The sequence below is a fragment of the Lissotriton vulgaris genome, chromosome 2_2 (genome assembly GCF_964263255.1).
Source record: "Lissotriton vulgaris chromosome 2_2, aLisVul1.2, whole genome shotgun sequence".
Lineage (NCBI taxonomy): Eukaryota > Metazoa > Chordata > Amphibia > Caudata > Salamandridae > Lissotriton > Lissotriton vulgaris.
The window spans coordinates 157,498,517-157,517,228 of record NC_141688.1 but is presented as its reverse complement, the minus strand read 5'-3'; the positions used below and the strand labels follow the sequence as shown (position 1 = coordinate 157,517,228).

Below are 18,712 nucleotides of genomic sequence, written 5' to 3'. Positions count from 1 at the left end.
TTACTGCCAGCACTACCTATGGGTTGATGGCATTCAGTATGAAGAGGTCAGCTGCCACTCATCAGCGAATAATAGACAATACATTCACATATATTTTCCCATGACCAGAACCAGAAGAGTTTAGATGTCCCTGAGAAAGGTGTGTACCATAAAGATTCAGCACACATGTTACCACAAACTAGTGCAACAAAGCGGTTAGTTGTCACAAACTGAACTTGTATTATCAAAACTGAAATCGAATTGGCGTACTCCACTTTACAACTTTTATAGAGATTTAATGAGAGCAAAGTTGCAGCTACCTGCTAGTAATGTTGCCCATATCCGTTGCTTATCTCTGTGGATACAGGATTCCGCCCTAACATCAACTCCAACCAATTCCCTTTGCGCATCATCTATGACAGAACCATTGTCTCATGACTCACCCGAGAGAAGCTTCCTCTCTACAAATGGAATACACAAATGTCTAAGTGACTATCAGAACATGGATATTTGCCACCAATTGAAAGGATACCTTGTTTCTACACAGGTCATTTACACTGAGGGCATGGATACAGCACAGTTACACTAGTTGGAGTATTTAACTTGCAACAGAATAATTTGCAAAGTGTCCAAGCATCGCCATGGGCATGTTTCAAAGTTTTGTAAGAACCAATACTATCAAGGTCAGAAACAACTTTTGTTTCAACAAAAGCCATGAATTCTCACTCAATAACTTGCCAAAAAGTCAACTGGAAGATCAAATTGAGGACAATGTTCACTTTTAGTTAAAAAATGGAAATTTTCTCGGGGCGCTCAACTGACGGGCCCATTGGAATGATTAAACATATTCTATCTGTTTAGTAATTTTTGGGGCATTTTGAGTCATTTACCTACATCTCTCAGCTAGTAGCCATACTCGATGCGTGATCAAGTTCTTGAAAAGATGATAATGATATTTCAGATGACGATTTGTAACAGAAATACTCCAACATTTTTGTAATCAGAAGTTAACCATTTGCACGAATAATCTTTTCCAACATGGGAGATGTCTAGATTGCATTGTTTATTCAGCCACAGATTTTTCAATTTTGAAGTTGAATGGTTTGCAAGTTACCTGTGAAAATATATGTTTAGCAAAGTGATCGTGTCATTCGATGGGGCACTAAATGAAACAAACCAAGGCGTGCATGTACTGATAAAGTTGAACAAGATGATCAACGAGGTGGAGTTGTAATAAAAGGAATAGAGAACACGTTATATAATGAGGCCTGGCTCTTCACCATAAAAGCTGGGGAGTATGTGTTTTCCTTTCCTTCCTGTTGAAGCATGCAATTGAGCATGCTTTACTTCCTGTCAAGTGATATGTTTGTTTACTGGGATGGGTGGCTTGAGTGTGGGGTGTCTGTCTTTTCTTACTCTTGAGTCTGTTTCTTTTTCTCTCTTACTCTTCTCTTTCAGAGAAAGGACCAGCAGAAGGGAGGGTGGGAAAAACACCAGACACTTATAGTAAGTTAGAGCTACGTTTGGATATGTTTAGGAGATCATTCGCTGTTAAACAGAGGTCCATTCAGGCCTCATCATTCCATTTGGCATGCTCAAAGCAGTCTGATTTTTTTCTGCCCTCTTGACCATTGAGAATATTTTTTCTTTGTTTAGTGACTATAACCACTGTTAGTAAGATGTGCAGTAATGTGAAATCGACCTTGGCAAAATTCAAATGTAACTAGACATTCTCCTCTCTTATGAAAATATGTTGTTACCTGGCCTAAAGAGACCCAGGGCGTTGTCTTCTGTTTGGCCAATGGAAGTGAACCCTGAATGCCTGTATGACTGGTATTTCTCACTGGTATTTCTCATGTAAATCCATAACACCACCGACTGTATTATGAATACTTCACCCGTTCCTTCTTTGTGTCACATCACACCTTTCAAAAGGTGTGCCTTGCGCAAACAAGGAAAGTGCACCGTATTGGAATGTATGCGCAAACTTGTGGTGCCCCGGGAGCAGCGCATTCAAGTGAAATACGAAAGCTGCTGTGTTCCTATGTGCAGGTGGCAACTTGATCATTTGATAATCGGGATTAGAGATGCCTATGCAGGTCGGTGCAGTGAGTGACTGCACCCATCAGCAGGGGGATGTCTGAGGTGTCCTTCGGACTACCTTTCTCCCCCACAGCGGGCTGCCTTTAGGAGTCACACTGAAAATATGCTACTTTTTTGTGGCACACTTTCAGAGTGGCTTTTAAAGGCATGTTTGCTTCTGCACCCACATCAGTAATATGTCACGGGCGCAGAGGTAAAGTGATTTCCTCATTTGCATAGGGCACAACCCCATTTAAATGTGGGGACGCCCTTTAATGATAGCGCTGGTGCTACATGTGCGCTAGCACTAACTGTACCTAAGAAAGGGAAGCACAGATGTCTGCCGTAATTCTGTAATACCATTGTGCCTTGGCTGCGCTCAAAGCCGGCACACATGCCGGTTGCGCTTCCGGGGCACAATGTATAATACGGACCTTGATTGTCTCTCACTCATATGACTCTGGGATAGGTAGATCGTGGCTAAGATCATAAGAGCATTGTTATGAGCATGTAGCTTCACAATATACATCCCCATACCGTATGTCATAAAGTATGTTTTGCTCTTATTGAATGTAATCAGGGTAGTATTAGGAGAATCCTTCATTTGAACTTGGATTACTAATGTCCATTCCAGTCTGAACATCAAACATCAACAACTTTGTTTTGCAAGGCAATTGAACATCCCACCATCTACTCAATGGACTACTGACTGCCCTAATGAACATTTGGGGAGTGTTACTGTTGGAAAGTGGTAAATATATATCTACCACTGGCAATAGGACCATTAAAACAATATAGCGCTCAGTATTGGTCTTAGAAAATTATTCCCATGCTTAACCATTGGTAGCTTGGCTGCGAGCAGATAAGCTTAACTTCAAACACAGGTATGAAAAGAATTTAAAAACACAAAATCAGTAAGTAATTAAGACAAAACACACAATAAAAACTCAACACTAATTTATATAAATAGGAGATATTTATATCTTTAAAATGACACCAAAATGAAAAAAACCTAGGGAACCGGAGATATGAATTTTTAAAGATTTATCACTTTAAGCTAATAGAAACCTATAGCGCCTATTGGGACATCTGATCGCGCTACACCGGGACAAAGTCAAATTCTCAGATCGACCACGGTGGAGCCCTGTGTGACTACCCGTCGGGGTAGGTCTTAGAAAATCTTCTGAAGCTTTTCTTCCCGGGTCCCTCGCAGCTCTCAGCCAGTCCGGATTGGGTGAGGTTTCACCGACTTCCCTTGCGACAAGCTTGCTGTCAAACTTGTGGAAGTGTGACCTCCGGGGCTTTCCAGCAAGACAAACCAGAGAAAGAGGCTGGCTCACAGTTGGTTCCGGTCACCTTTTCTAAATTCAGACTTAGACACTTTTACAGAGCTTTTTCTCGCGTGCTCCCTTGATGCTCTTCACTAGGCTGGATTCGGTGACGGTTCGCCGGCCTACGTTTTTAACCAACTACCAGTCAAACACTAGAAGTTGGAGCTTTTCAGTGGGACATACCTGGACAGCAGGCCTAGTGCGGTTCATGGTCGCCAGCTGCCAGGTTGAGTTGGTCACTTAGGGAGATTTTTTCGAAAGTTGCTCCAAACTTCTTCCTGAAGTTGCTTTGAGGGGTCCAACATGTCTAACACTTACTCCATGGGTCTAGAAGCTCCAAGATGGTCCTTGAAAGTTCGGGACTTCAAATCCTGTAGGAAAGTGTGTTTCTGTTGCAGTAACTGCCCCCACGCACTTTTTGCGAGATTTCTGATGCACTTTGACTTGATGTGCCCTGGGTCCTCGCCAATCAGATTCCCAGGGCTTGTGTTCTTTCTCAAAACTGTACCTTTGTACCCCAAATTGGCACCTCTCAAAGTCCCTTGTAAAAGGTACCATGGGTACCAAAGCCACTGTGACCAGGGAAGGCCTCTAAGTGCTGCAGCACATATTGTGCCAGCCTTGGAGATCCTGTAGCTAAACACACACACTGCCATTGCACGCTGCGTGTTTGGATTAGCCATGAGCGAATTTTGCGGATCTCGCGTTCGCGAATTTTGCGGATTTGCGGATTCGCAATCCGCAAAATCCGCGAATTCCCGCGAATTTGCGGATTTTTTTTTTTTGTGTTCGCCCGTGTTTCTGCCAGTTCGCGAGGGTTTTGTACACTTTCGCAAATTGCGAACTTACCTGTCGGGTCGCAAGTTTCGCGAACTTGTTGTTTCTACGTGTCCAGCCTGTTTGGGACACTCTTCTTCATCACTGCCACTCTCTGTCACCACTGCCACTCTCTGACTACTCATGCCACCCTCTGGCCCACCCATGCCACCCTCTGTTTCATCACCACACCCTCTGGTTGTCCAGTGTACATTATTTTCGGCAAAGCAAAGCACACCTTCCCTGCCTCAAGTGACCTGAATTAATTTGGGGCTGATTAATGTGTCACAGAATATTTTTTTAGCTGGCACCTGCTTCCTTAGTGCGCCCTGATTAGTGATCTTTTGCACTTGCTAAGTGCTTTCATTGTTGCAAAATTAGTTACAACACCTGCCCTGCCCCAACTGACAATAATGACTTAGGGGCTGATTAATGGATTTTAACTTCCAGCCTGGCTCCTGCTTGTCTCCCTTAGCTGTAATTCAGGACCTTTGTGGCATATGTGTAACTATTCTGAGGTTCAGAGCAGGGTCACATAATAGTTTCAACTGGCAACTGAACTCTGGAGGGGCCCCTCAGGAAGCACTACAGGAAATGGCTACTAATGATGAGCCTGAACTTTTGAACCTGGTAAGTAGTTACTTTCAGTTTTGCTAAGATCGTATTTCTGCAATTTTGCACTTATTCGCGGGGCGCGAACTCACGCGAACTCACGCGAACAGTGCGAGCAAAATCCGCTGCTCGCGGATTTGCGGATTTTGCGGGAGATTCGCAAATCTCGCGGATTGCGGATTTCCCGAAAATCCGCAAAATCCGCGAGCGGAACGGATTTTCCGCCCACCCCTAGTTTGGATGCAGAGAAAAGTGAAGAGTCGCCATGGCACACATACTGTGTGGAAGTCCTACAGCCCACTGCCTATGGTACAGGTAAGACACCCCTCTCTAGCTGGGTGCACTATACCACTGGTGAGGGTACAGTTGCATCAGCACTGTACCCCTACGGTGTCTAAGTCCATTCTTAGACATTGTAAGTGAAGTAAAGGCATAAAGAGTATATGGTATGGGAGGTTGTCATTACAAACTCCACAGCACTATAATGGCTTTACTGAATTCTGGGAAGGTTGGTAGCAAACTTCTCAAGCATAATAAACCCTCACTGATAGCATGGTGGGATGTATTATACTATGCACTCAGAGGGCATCTTAGAGATACCCCCTGAACAACAAGACCAGCCTCTGGTGGGTTCCCTGACTGGTAAACACCTTGCCTGCCGCCACAAGACAAGTTTCTGGACCCCTGGGGGGAGGGGGGCCTTTGCTCTCTGAGCCCAGAAACTAAGTCTTTCCTTGGCGGAGGTGGCCATTCCTCCTCTAGGTCAGGAAGAGCCATGTGTGGCAGGGGAGCTACAAAGGCCTTGCCACCTTTGTAACACAATACCCAGCCTCTCCTGCCATCAGGATCAGGCCCCCTTTCCTGTCTCAACCCCTTTTCAGCGGGCAAACAGTTGGAAAAAATTAAACAGTCTAGGAAGGTGTGCCCACCTCTGCCAACTCTACCGCCCAGGTGGGGGAGGCAAGGTGAAGCCCACTCTTCAGTGCCTGCCATCTTGCAGGTGGCAAGCACTCTCCAATCAGTGTTAGGGATTGTGCCCCCTCTCCCACTTGGAGTGAGCATACCAAGGGTTTAGTCACCCTTAAGGTCAGTAGCCCATTGGCTACTGACCTCAAGACCTCTAAGGCAGATTCCTGCAGCCAATGAAGAAGGACAAAATAGGACTCAGAGGAGACTGGAGAGAAGAACTGACTTGGACTCAACCCTGCCGGCGCGTCTGCAGTTTCCAGAGATCCTGCACCAACTGTCGCCTCGTCCTGCAGCCAGCAACCTCCAGAACCCCTGGGAGGACTAACTATCTTCAACAAAGACCGGACCTCCTGTGAACAGCAGCTCTGCTCAAAAAAATCTCAAAAGAAAGACTCCAAGCCTGCTGAAGACAAAGAAGCCCGACGCCTGGAACCACCACGGCACCCATCATATATGGCCACAGTCCGAGTGGCCCACCAGTCCTAGCGAGGTCCCCCAGCACTCAAGAGTCGGAGTCCTCTGTGGGTTGACCCCTCCACGACTCCCCGACGTCAACTGCAGCCTCTGCACAGAGATTCCCCCATCCTCGACTGGCCCGGTAAGGTGAAATCTGACCTCAAAAGTCACTGCAGCATCTGGCCTTCCTGCGCCCTGGCAAAGAGTACCTGAGGTGCACCAATGTCCCCAAGCCCTACAACTTACCTGCCCAGCTGATGGTTCCTCCCAGTAGACTTCCTGGATCGAGCCTGCTGCCAAAACCCAATACCGGCAGCACCCATTAACAACAACAGGGCAGCCGACCCCAAATCAGCACTCTGCACCCGGCTGTTGCTGTGGGTGCACCTTGTGTGCTAAATCAGATCCCCCTTTGCCCTGATCTAAACCCTAGGAGCTTTGCTCCCACATCCAACTGGCGTGTCCATGAGCAGTCACCAACCGGAGGCCCTCTTTCCCCCATTGGATAACATTAGGCCACCCTAGTGCCGCTAAGGGTGATCCTTGAGTGCATCCTTGACCCTGGGGGAGCTCTAGTTCTAACCCCAGAAACCCAACTCCCCAGACCAAGACCGATTACTCACCTTTAAACCGATAACCTGTTTTTCTCCCATGGAACTGCATAGAATGTTTTTCTGTGGAAAAAGTTCTGTGTGAAGTTGGAAATTGTATGAGAACCTAAGAAACTGTGTTTTAAGGAAAACTGACTTACGTACCCTTGAAGCAGGAAATGTCCCAGTGTGATATCTAGGCATATCACACTGAGGTGAAAAAGTAATCCTGAAAAGTAATCTGGAAAATAATCTTAAAAGTAACTGCAAAGTAATTTTAACTGGTGCTGAGCATTTGACCTACCTGTAACAAAACCAACTGCTTTCAATTACTTTCAACTATATTATTCTTAAAAAGTACTATTTTACTTACCTGCAGCTTGGTTCTACAAATAAAATAAACCACAGAAATATTTTTATACAAAACAATTAGTCATGAGTCAATTTTTCCTCCAGTTCTGGACATACTTACTCCGGTAATTACGTAACTGTGTAATGTTATGTTTAAGTCAGGAACCTACCCCAATGTCCTAAAAAACACCCTTTTAAAGCCACTTCTAAAAAAACAGCATCTGGCCAAAGACGAACCAAAAAACGTTAGACCAATTGCTAGTCTTCCTTTCTTGGCCAAGCTGGTAGAGAAAGCTATGAACCAGCAGCTGTCTGAGTACATCGAGGAACATCACTTGCTGGACAATACCCAGTTTGGTTTCCGTAAACTTCACGGTACGGAAACTGCCCTCATTAAAGCCGCCGATGACATCAGAGTCAGAGATCAAGGGGGAACCGAAGGACTTATACTGTTGGACCTCTCTGCAGCCTTCGACACGGTCGATCACTCCATCTTGATCGACCATGTCGAAAGGATGGGCATCAAACTGGGAGCTAAGAACTTACTGGCCTCTTTCCTGGCCGGCAGGACTCAGGCAGTCACACTAGGGTCATTTCAATCAGCTGAGCTGTCTCTACCATGCGGTGTCCCCCAAGGCTCATCCCTTAGTCCGACACTTTTTAACATCTATGTGTCGGACCTAGCAAGAGTCATCAAACAATATGGGATGGGCCTTACCTCCTATGCGGATGACACCCAGCTAGTCCTCGCTATAAACGACGGAGAAGAGGTGGCGGAGCGCTTCAAGGAAGGTATGCAGGCAATAGGAGACTGGATGTTCTCCAGTCGCCTTAAACTTAACTCCGAGAAGACCGAGGTGGTCATCTTTGGGAACTTTTCCCCACGCTGGTCATCTGTTTTGTGGCCCTCATTGTTTGGAACCATGCCCAACCCTGTCCCGAAGGTTAGGAATTTGGGAATTGTTTTTGATGAACATCTTAACTTTTCCATGCATGCTAATCAGACAGCGGCAACAGCTTTCCATAAGCTAAAACTTATTAAAAAATCATGCCGTTACTACCTGACAGTGCAGGCAAAACTCTGGTCAGCTCACTTGTACTTTCATCACTCGACTACTGCAATGGCCTTTTTGCCAATGCTCAAGCTCGGGTTGTTAACAAAATGCAATCAGTACAAAACGCTGCTGCAAGATTACTTTCCAAAACCACCAAATTCAAACCTATTACCCAAACCATCAGGAATTTTCCCTGGTTTCCGATAAAAAATCGAATAAAATTCAAAACACTCTGCCTGGTATTCAAAGCACTGAATATTCAAGGCCCGCAGTATCTCAGGAACCAGTTTATACCATATCAACCCTCAAGGCAACTGAGATCGGTGACCTTGCATCAACTAACTGTTCCTCGCACTAAAACAGTCTCCTGGGGTGACAGACGATTCTCAGTTAACACAGCCAGACTCTGGAATTCACTTCCATTGCCAATCAGACTAAGTCACTCTCTTTACTCCTTCCGTAAAAGTTTAAAGACATGGCTGTTCAGCCAGTAACCCCTATGAATCGCGTTAGAAAAGCCTAGAGTCGAGTTTTCAGCGCCGAGGCGCCCAAGGGCATTCATTCGCGCTTTACAAATCTCAACAATAAATAGTCTTTGAGTGAGTGGAATCATTTCTTGTCTGAATGTGTACAATAAATGCTTAATACTATCCTCTGATAAAGTCTTACTGCTCGCCCACACTACTACAAATACAGAATAAGGCATTACCTACTTTCACCTCTGTAAGCCTTTGGGAATCCACGGGACTCTGTGCACACTATACCTTACTTTGGAATAGTATATACTGAGCCAGCTTCTTACAATTCCCACTATCCACTTGGACAAAACCCTTACAAATCCATTGGTAGTACTTCAGGCGGGGAAGTATTAGTGGTGATGGTCCAGGTGAGCTTTGTTAACCTGTAGCTTGCAGGGAGTCCATTCTTTAGTCATTTGGAAGCAGGTTTGATCCACAGGACTGTAGTTCCAGATTGTGCAGCAGGCGCAGTCAGAGTCAGCATGGAACCTTCTAATTGCTTAAGTTTCAAGCAGCAGATCTGAGAGGCTCTGCCCCTCTCAGATACTTATTTCAAGTTCTCTGGGTGAAACAGGGTGGCAGCCCTGTCTGATGAGGTGTAGGGCAACATCCCAGAGAAAGACCGTATCCTCCAAAGTGTGGCACTATAGTCTCCAAGAGGAGACTTTAGGGGTTCTGAATATGTACAAATATTTCAGATTCTAACTTCACAGTGCTCCTAGCGGCCAAACTCAATTTTGGGAAGCACTTCACTTCTATGTGCAATTTCACTAAACGCAATGTATTTAAAACTTTTTTTATCATGGTCATCCTTATAAATAATTGACCCCCCACCAATGGGACACCTGGGGAAGACTCTGGGCGTACCTAATATACCAAAACATTGTAGTTTATCAATTTTTAAGTGCCCCAAACACCAAAGTCGAATTTGGGTACAATTTGCATTTTAAAAGGAGTACTGTAACACAGGGCTACTTTTAAACTGACCGCATGCCTCAGCAGTGCGCACGTGCAGAAAGGGCTGCTGGCCTCTAAACTGCTATCCCCTGTTATACAGTAGAGACTAAAAGGTAGTTTTGATCCCCCTGCCCTATTATGTACGAGGGCCTTATAGTGGAGGTCATGTTATCATAGGTGTACCCTAACCCATTGTGTACCCTAATGTATTTTGGTGTTTCACTGTATTCTAAATGCCTTTTCAGTGTAGCACTGTGTAAGAATACAAGAAAGGCAGGAGATTAAATATATATAAAAAAATTGTAGTTTAATTAGAGAGCAAGAGGTATACAGCTCATCTAGTCAGTGGCTGGAAGTCATCTTACAAGAATCTAGAATTCTTAACAAAAAATAATAATCCAACCTAACAGAAAGTTCTAAAAAGAATTTAAAGAAACATACATACAATACAGTGAATATAAAACACATCTCTTCCCTTAATAACTAAACATAATCTTTCATTTTAATGGGAGGTCTGATATTTCTAGCACCAATTTTTATTCTGGAAGAAATTGAATCTGTCTCCTTGGAAATGTTGGGTTTGCGAGAGTTGAAGTAAACAGAAGGAACATTTCATTTAGCAATTCTTCTAACATTCAAACTTTTAGCATCTTGTGTCATTACACTATTGGGATATGTTATAACTAATTTGATGGGTGGTCCAAACTTAGAGGACCCTTTAACATTGACATTGAAGCCTGGTTTACATACCCTTACCCAGTCACCCACAACAAAAGCAGGTTCTTTCACTTTCATTTTAGTGTCATATACATTTTCATCTTGTCTTGTTTTCCTTGTATCTCGTACTTGTAAGTCAGCACCAAAACATTCTTTTGGCATTTTATTTTTAATCCACCAAGGACACAACTTAGAAACTGGTTCTATACCCCTAAGGAGACGGAAAGGAATAACATTAGTTGTAGAATGTGGAGTAATGTGATACTCCCACAACTTTTCGCTCGAAACAATTTTCCAATCTCTGCCTGATTTCCTAGCTGTTCCAACACCATCTTTAAGAACACAGTTAAACCCCTCAACCGGACCATTTCCTTGAGGCTCATAGAGAGCTGTGGTATGACGTTTTATGTTATGCATCTTCAAAAAAATTCCATTTCATGGGATTTAAGTTGTACCCATTATCAGTTACAAGAATTTCTGAAAAACCTTCCCAAGAAAAAAATCTCCCTGAAAAACTAAATGATAGTTAAAGTAGTGGCATGATGAACAAACTTAACTTCTGGCCACTTTGAATGATAATCAATGATCACTAGTGCAAAATGAGATTCTTAAGGCAATGAATTGAATGGGCCAGATATATCAAAAGCAATGTTTTGCCATGGACAAACTGGCCACGGAACAGGTCTCAAGGGAGCAGGAAAAACGTTCAACATTTTATCACTATTGATACATTCAAAACACTCTCTAACTGTTTTGTCAACAGATTTGTCTAAACCTGGCCACCAAAAATTTGATCTAATTAACCTCTTCATAGACGAAATTCCAAGATGTCCTTCATGTGCAAGTTTCAGAATAAGATTCCGCATTGACTCAGGAGGAACACACTTACAGTTTTTCAAAATTAAGTTATTTTCAAAAGTGAGTTCAGAGGAAACCTGCAAAAATTATTTAAATTCAGTTGAAATTGTCCTATCATTAGGACATCCTTTAAGAATGAACTCTTTAAACTGACACAAGATCTTATCAGAAGTCATACTCTGATCCCACATCTCTTCTGAGATAGAAAAATAATTCCTGTGAGACCTATAAGCAATCATTTCCATGTCATTAGAATCTTCAACTTCACACATTTGAGAACTAGGAAGGTAAGAAAGACAATCTGCGGTAGCATTATGTGTTCCCCGAACGTATTCTACAGAAAAACGGTATTCTTGCAATCTGGACATGTCTGCTAATTCTAGCTGTTGCATTCCACCCACCACCAGGGGACAAAATAGAAACTAGAGGTTTGTGGTCAGTCTTAAGTACAAATCTGTTTTCCCATATAAAATTCTGGAAATGTTCAATTCCCCACAGACATCCTAATAACTCTTTTTCAATCACAGAGCATTTTCTTTCAGTTTCACTTAGTGTGCGAGAGGCAAAAGCAACACACCATTCATCTTTCCAAGCTTTTTGTGATAGTACTCCCCCTAAACCATACATGCTGGCGTCTACTGTAACAATACAAGTTTTGTTCAAACAAATTGGTTTTAAGGTTGGACCCTCAACAATTTATTTTTTTATACGTTGAAAAGCATTCTCTTGTTTCTGTGTCCCGCAAAATTCCACATGCTTCCTAGTAAGTTCTCTTAAAGGCTTCATCTTAGTAGCAAAGTCTTGGATGAATGTACTGGAATATTCGCAGAGCCCATAAAAGGATAAGAGTTTTTCTTTATTATCTGGAGCTGGAGCATTCACAGTAGCTTCCACTAAGTACTTCTTAGGAACAACATCATTACCAGAGAGGGTATGTCCCAAATACTCTACACTTTCACAAAACATTTTACATTTTTCTTGTTTCAAAGTTAATCCGTTTTCCACCAAACGTCTACATACTTCTCTTATGTGTTCAGCATGTTTTACTGAAATTGGAGAGAGAACAAGAATATCATCCTGAAAACATCTCACAAGTCAATCTACATCTTTAAAAATGTGAAGCATGGCTCTCTGAAAGGCTGATGCTGCCGAGGCAAAATCAAAGGGCATTCTTTTATCTTGAAAGAGACCTTGGGGCGTTATAAATTCTTCATTGATAACAATTTGGTGATACGCAGAGCGTAAGCCAAAAGTAGAAAATATCTTAGCACCCTCAAGCATAGAAACAACTTCATGTATAATAGGTAAAGGATGGCAGTCTACAATTAAAATTGCATTTAGTGCCCTCAAATCAACACATAGTCTCAAACTATTGTCTAATTTCCGTGCTAGAACAATGGGAGAAACCCATTCAGAGGATTCTACTTCCTCAATTATATCCTCATCAATAAGTCCTAGTAGCAGTTATTTTAAATCTCCACTCACGCATAAGGGTAGAGTCCTAAGTTTTTGCTTAATAGGACATCTCCTCTCTTTAGTTTGATTTTATGTGAAAACTTGTTGAGTTTTCCTAACATATCAGATAAAACTCCAGGAAAGAGTTTAATGATGTTGTTACTCTAATTTTTAACATCCACACTATTGCTAACTTGTGAAATTAATAAAACAGGATTAACACTCCTAGGATTGAGTATAATTCCAAGAGACCATTGATCTCTCCATCCTAATACATTGACACCTTTAACTGCAACATACATCTTAATGTTGGCAGTGCGTCCTTTGAACTCAATAATGGTTTCAACAGATCCATCCATCTCTATAATAGACCCATCAAAAGCCCTGGCAATAATATAAGATTTCTTTAAATCTTCAAATGAAAAACTTTCTTTAAAACGATCTAAGAAAAGTTCCCTAGTGACAATGGTCCAGGGAGAACCAGAGTCAGCCATGAGTTCTAACTCTACGTTCTGTACTTGTACAAGACATTTCGGAGGTCTGAGATTATTGACATTTAAATCTACTACATCCTCTGCCCCTGCTATTAATAATAATATACCAGTCTCACATCCTCCATTAATATTAACACTGTCTCCAGAATTGACATGATACTTTTCCTATGACACTAGTATTGTCACTGGGTTTTTGAATATCTACAGAAAGTAGCAAAATGTCCACGTCTTCCACACTTTTTACATCCTGTTAAGAGCAGGACACCTAGGAAGAGAAAAGAAGCAGCGTGATTAGGATTCCCACATCTAAAACAATGGAAACCCTTCTCATATCTTCTGAAAGAGGTTTGACCTAAATTATTTTTTTAGAAAAGGTTCAACACTATCACATGATAGCATAGTGCTAGTACCAGAACGCGGTGATTCTGTCTTTACAGCACACACATCATCACTACTACTTTTATTTTACTTATGTACACACTTAACCCATTTTTCTGATTGTTCCATAGCATTAGAAGTATTAATGACATCAGTTAGATTTGGATCACCCATTATCCATAATTGTTCTTGTTTTTTTTTTACTCCTAACACGTACAATTATTTGATCGCGGATCATCTCATCAGTTATGGGACAAACATTGCAATGTACAGATAATCCACGTAATCCTGTAAGGAAATCATCGAATGTCATTCTCCTTTTGCTCTCTAGTATAACATTTATAACTATGAAGTGCGATACTAAATGAAGGTTTAAATCTAGTTTATATCCTATTCAATGCATCTTCAAAAACATTTCTATCACCACTACCATCAGTCTGTGGAAGGGTTCTAAACACAAGTTGACCGTCGGATCCTAAACAATGTAAAATAATATTTTTCTTCCTTTCAGCAGAAAATCTTTCACCATCAATAGCTTTAATGTAGGTCAGAAACTCCTCCTTCCACCTAGACCAAGGAATAGGAGGGTTTCCCTTTACCTTAAGAAATTTTGCAGGTGGATCAAACTGCCTAATGAATATAAGAGATAATACAGAATAACAGACAACACCCAATAAATGTTTTAATAATGAATAGTGTCAACAGATAAATGTAAAATTCTTAATAATAAGTTGAAATTAATTTGAGTAAAGTGGTGTGTGCATCACCAGATGCATAGAACAGTATCAAAATATAATGGTGTGCACATAACCATGAAAATGCACCAAATAGTCAATTTATGTATCTCCAGATAAATAGATAGAATGCACACATAAATAATTAATACAAAATTTGAGGTGCGCACCTCACCGAACGCATGCACTGACATTGACGGCTGAAAAATTGTAAATTGGTGTGAACATCACCATGAACATGCACAAAACAGACAACTTGTAAAGTCCAACGATTTACACATAAAAAAACAATTATTAGGTACTTTGAGGTGTGCACATCACAGTAAGAGTGTGTACAATGAGAAAAAATGAATAAAATGCTGCTACTCAAAGTTGCTGTAAGCGTTCCATAAGAATAAAGAAAAAATAATAATAAAATAAATCAATAAATACCGCTGTTTAAGGTTGCCGATGCTGATCACATAAGATATTGAAAGGACTGTTCCGTTTAACTTCTTCAACGCGAGTCGTTGCTAGGAAACCACTTAATAGTTGCAAAATGGCTTCCTTACACAACGTGACCTGGCGTAGAGTCATAAGCGTGATGACGTGGCGGGTCACTCAATGAGGAGAGAAGAAGATTTCAATGGGAACGTTGGTTGCAAGGCTCCAGCGACATGGACGCGAGACCAAGGCTTGAAAATACACATGAAGCAACGGAACGAAGAGACGGCAAGGGGAGCCGGTAAATACCTTAGTTCCAGATAGCTTCACTGCGGTATTGTAGATATGTTCGTTGCAGTATATTGGAGATGTCTTCACTGTCACAAGCGATAAATTTACCGTGAGAGCCCAACAGTAAAAAAGAAAATATTCCAGGGAAATATTTTTTTTAAAGTGAAGAACGAATCAGGATACACAAGTAGTAGTAGGGTTCACAAGGTCTTCGTCTCCAAATTTTTTAAGAATCCAAGAAAGGCAGGAGATTAAATATATATAAAAATTGTAGTTTAATTAGAGAGCAAGAGGTATACAGCTCGTCTACTCAGTGGCTGGAAGTCATCTGACAAGAATCTAGAATTCTTAACAAAAGATAACAATCCAACCTAACAGAAAGGTCTAAAAAGAATTTAAAGAAACTTACATACAATACAGGGAATATTACACACTGGTCCTGGGCCTGGTTAGGCAGAGCCCAGGCACAGTTAAAGTCAGGCACCACCAGTACCTGTCCGCAGAAAATGGGGGGTGCCCAGGGCACAGGATGACTTTGCAACAGTTACATTGTAGGAACCGGATTTAAACAGACAATAAACCTATATAATAAAAAAAGTATGACAAATATGCTAAGAAAATGTATTCCAGAGGACAAGCATGACAAACGTACGTTTAGAACATTTGCCGGATATAGATTCATGATTTTGTTATTAGTGTATTTGAACATTAAAATTGAATGTGAACTTTGTTTTATTTAGTGCAAACTCCATCCGAGCACCAGTTGCGTTACACAGGGTCAGATTTTTTTTAATGTTTTTGGTACAAGGATATTAAGTGATTTACCCACAATCCATGGATGTTGACCCGATCCCGTGACTTGAACCTGGTTCTCCAGTTCCAAAGTTCGCAGCTCTGCTGTAAACAAGGAAAAGATCTACAGAATTTATAGGCATTTTCTATACCGCATTGTACAAAACAAATAGAAGAAAGAAGTAGCCTGGTCGTACACATTTTGACTAATGCTTCCTTGAAGGGATGTCCAGTTATAGTCAACCCACCCTGTATAGGGCGGGATGGCAGTTACTATGACCTGGAGGCCCTTTGATTGACAGGCTGCAATTGACAAATGTGAACAGGAGGAGCAAGCTGAGGCTCCGCTAGCAGAAATCCAGCAGTTTCCATCACTAAATGAGGCAAGGGCACCAAGAGAATGGCAGGAAGAGTAGCCAACTAACGTTGGTTGACCTGATCCTCCATAAAACAATTAAAAGATTTAAATAAGCACATTATTGTTGTTCATGGTTCTTGGCTTATGCGCTTGAGTTGCTCTTTAGCTGTAGAGTACCCTGAGTCTAGTCAAACATTTGTGGATGTCTACAAAGATACATTTGTATGGTAGGCTTAAAATCATTTAAAATAGATAGCCGTGGAAAGTTAATTACTAACTACAATGATGTTCATCTGCTGTAGTTTTATTGAGATTCATGGAATATATCATGATGGGCTTTTCTGGTATTGCTCAGAGCCAAGCGTCTGTTTTATGCACCAGCAGTGTGTAAAGTGAATTTATTTAACCCAGTATTTTCTGAGTTAGTGCTTTATTCTCGAATAGCACAGCTCAGAAATAGGCAAACCTTCTTTATTGCATCACAGTTGTACTTATATGTGGATAAACATGGCCCTGTCTTGAAAAGATGGTGCATGTAAAACAAAAGGCTTAACATCTCTGTTGTGACTCGTCGGGTGCTATACATCATCCCCAGAGTTCCAGGTCCCTGCTGCTCAGCCAGTGTGAGAGGTCATTAGAATGTTAAGAGTGTTTGTGGTTGGATGAATGTCACTTGAATGACTGGGCTGAGCAACAAGGATGCTGCTCCTGGTGGGGAGTTAACTGTAACTTGTAACACGCTTAATAAACCGTCATCATTAATCTATATGACTTGGCTACACAACATCTTTTAATTATTATTTTGTTAGTTAGGGGCTCATTACGATGGCAGCTGGCCGAGCATCTGACTGCCATTGCATCAGGAGTGCGACCACCTAACAAGTATTCAGAGATCCCACCCTCCAGATTAGAATGCGACCGCCGTTTAGGCAGTAGGAGACATCCCTTTTTTTATGGCCCCTAGTGCTGCGGGCGGGAAAAGGGCCACAGCTGATGCAGCGGGTTTAAAATAAAACCCTTTACCTGCGTCACTAATTCAGGAAAAATTAACTCTTACTATTTACTCATCGGTGGGGCCCATTACACCAAAAACCACACACATTCACACAGTTCCTGAATCAGTGATAAATAGACGAGCTGCAAGACATGTGGGGTACCCCATTAACCTATACAATAATTATATACATTTTATATATTAAACTTTGATAGCTGTCTGTACTAAAAAAAACATCAAGGTACTCCGCTATTTGGGCGATGGACCAACTAGTAGGAATCAGTTGATGGTGATTGAGTCCAGCTCAATCACAATTTAAAACCTTCAGCCTTTATTTAACATGATTTTATTCTAATAACCACAGACTCGAGTTTATCTGTCACAAGATTGTATCTAAATTCTTTAACAATAACTCAAATAAGTTTTATTAGGAAAATACATTTAAGCATTATTTCAACACATTTAAGCATAGGAAAATTAGAAAAATGGAAAATACTTATTACCCCTTAGCCACAGGGCGATGATGAGAACGGTTCACCAGAAAATGAACAGCTGATCACCGGATAGGTTCCCAAGCTGACTGTCTGTCAATCTAACCTCCTCGGATGTCTCCCTCCCGGGATAGAATTCCCACAACAGTCTTGTTCCTTTTCCCCATCAGAGTTCAAAGTCCAAAAATGTCAAAGTCTCTTGCACCATAAAAGAAAATTGCTTCAACGGAGAGCGTGTCATGCTGAGCAAAGGTGCGAAAAGCAAAGGCCACAAAAGCTGCAAAAAGCTACCTTCTCATAACTCATAACTTCATAAAGTATCTTCTTTTATTCTTTATTGAAGTTCTTTGTAACTCTTTTTCATGGTCATGATTCCGTTCATCCTCTGGAGCACAGCTCTCTCATCCATTCCCATGCTTTTAGAATAGTCTCTTTGGCACAACTCCTGTTGCAGGTCAAGCTAACCTTGACATCTCTCACTCCGGTCATAGGCCATACACTTGTGACTGAACATCTATCCTGATCATGCACGGGGCCATCTTTATTTTCTTTCGCGCCGTCGCATTTCAATTCAGCCATTTTCAGACAAGGCCTAGCAGAGGCAATTCGGAACTAATATGAAAGCAAACATAACTGAAATTAGATATAGAATATAAGAACTTCTGTTTACCGCCCATCATTCTAATTACCCATGTAGGGTATTACCTAGCAAAAGCAACATTCAAAGCCGTTGTACTTACCTGATTTCAAAGTAGTTTAAGATTCTTTGGCATTGGCAAGGTTGCCAAACACATCCGTGGTGGAGACCACGAAATACAGCTAAGGGTCAAAGAGTCCAGATACATTATAGATCTGGACAGTAAGACCCCGAAGGGGCTAAATTGTGGGGAGGAGTTATCCTCACATATAGGCATTTGAATCTGTCAGGGACATCATGAAAGCTACCTCGTAGAATGATGAGTATTGTGAGAATTTTTATATCACTATCACTTTTTTAAGATGTTGGCTTAT

At 41.7% G+C, this 18,712-nt stretch overlaps 1 protein-coding gene across 1 annotated transcript in view; it reads left to right on the top strand.

Moving 5' to 3' along the window:
- Positions 1–18,712, top strand: part of ANO3 (anoctamin 3) — a 1,465,374-nt gene that overhangs the window by 938,283 nt on the left and 508,379 nt on the right. Inside the window, exon 14 of the mRNA XM_086959492.1 lies at positions 1,438–1,485. Within this exon, the coding sequence (XP_086815618.1) occupies positions 1,438–1,485 (48 nt within the window). The remainder of the gene's footprint in view (positions 1–1,437; positions 1,486–18,712) is intronic.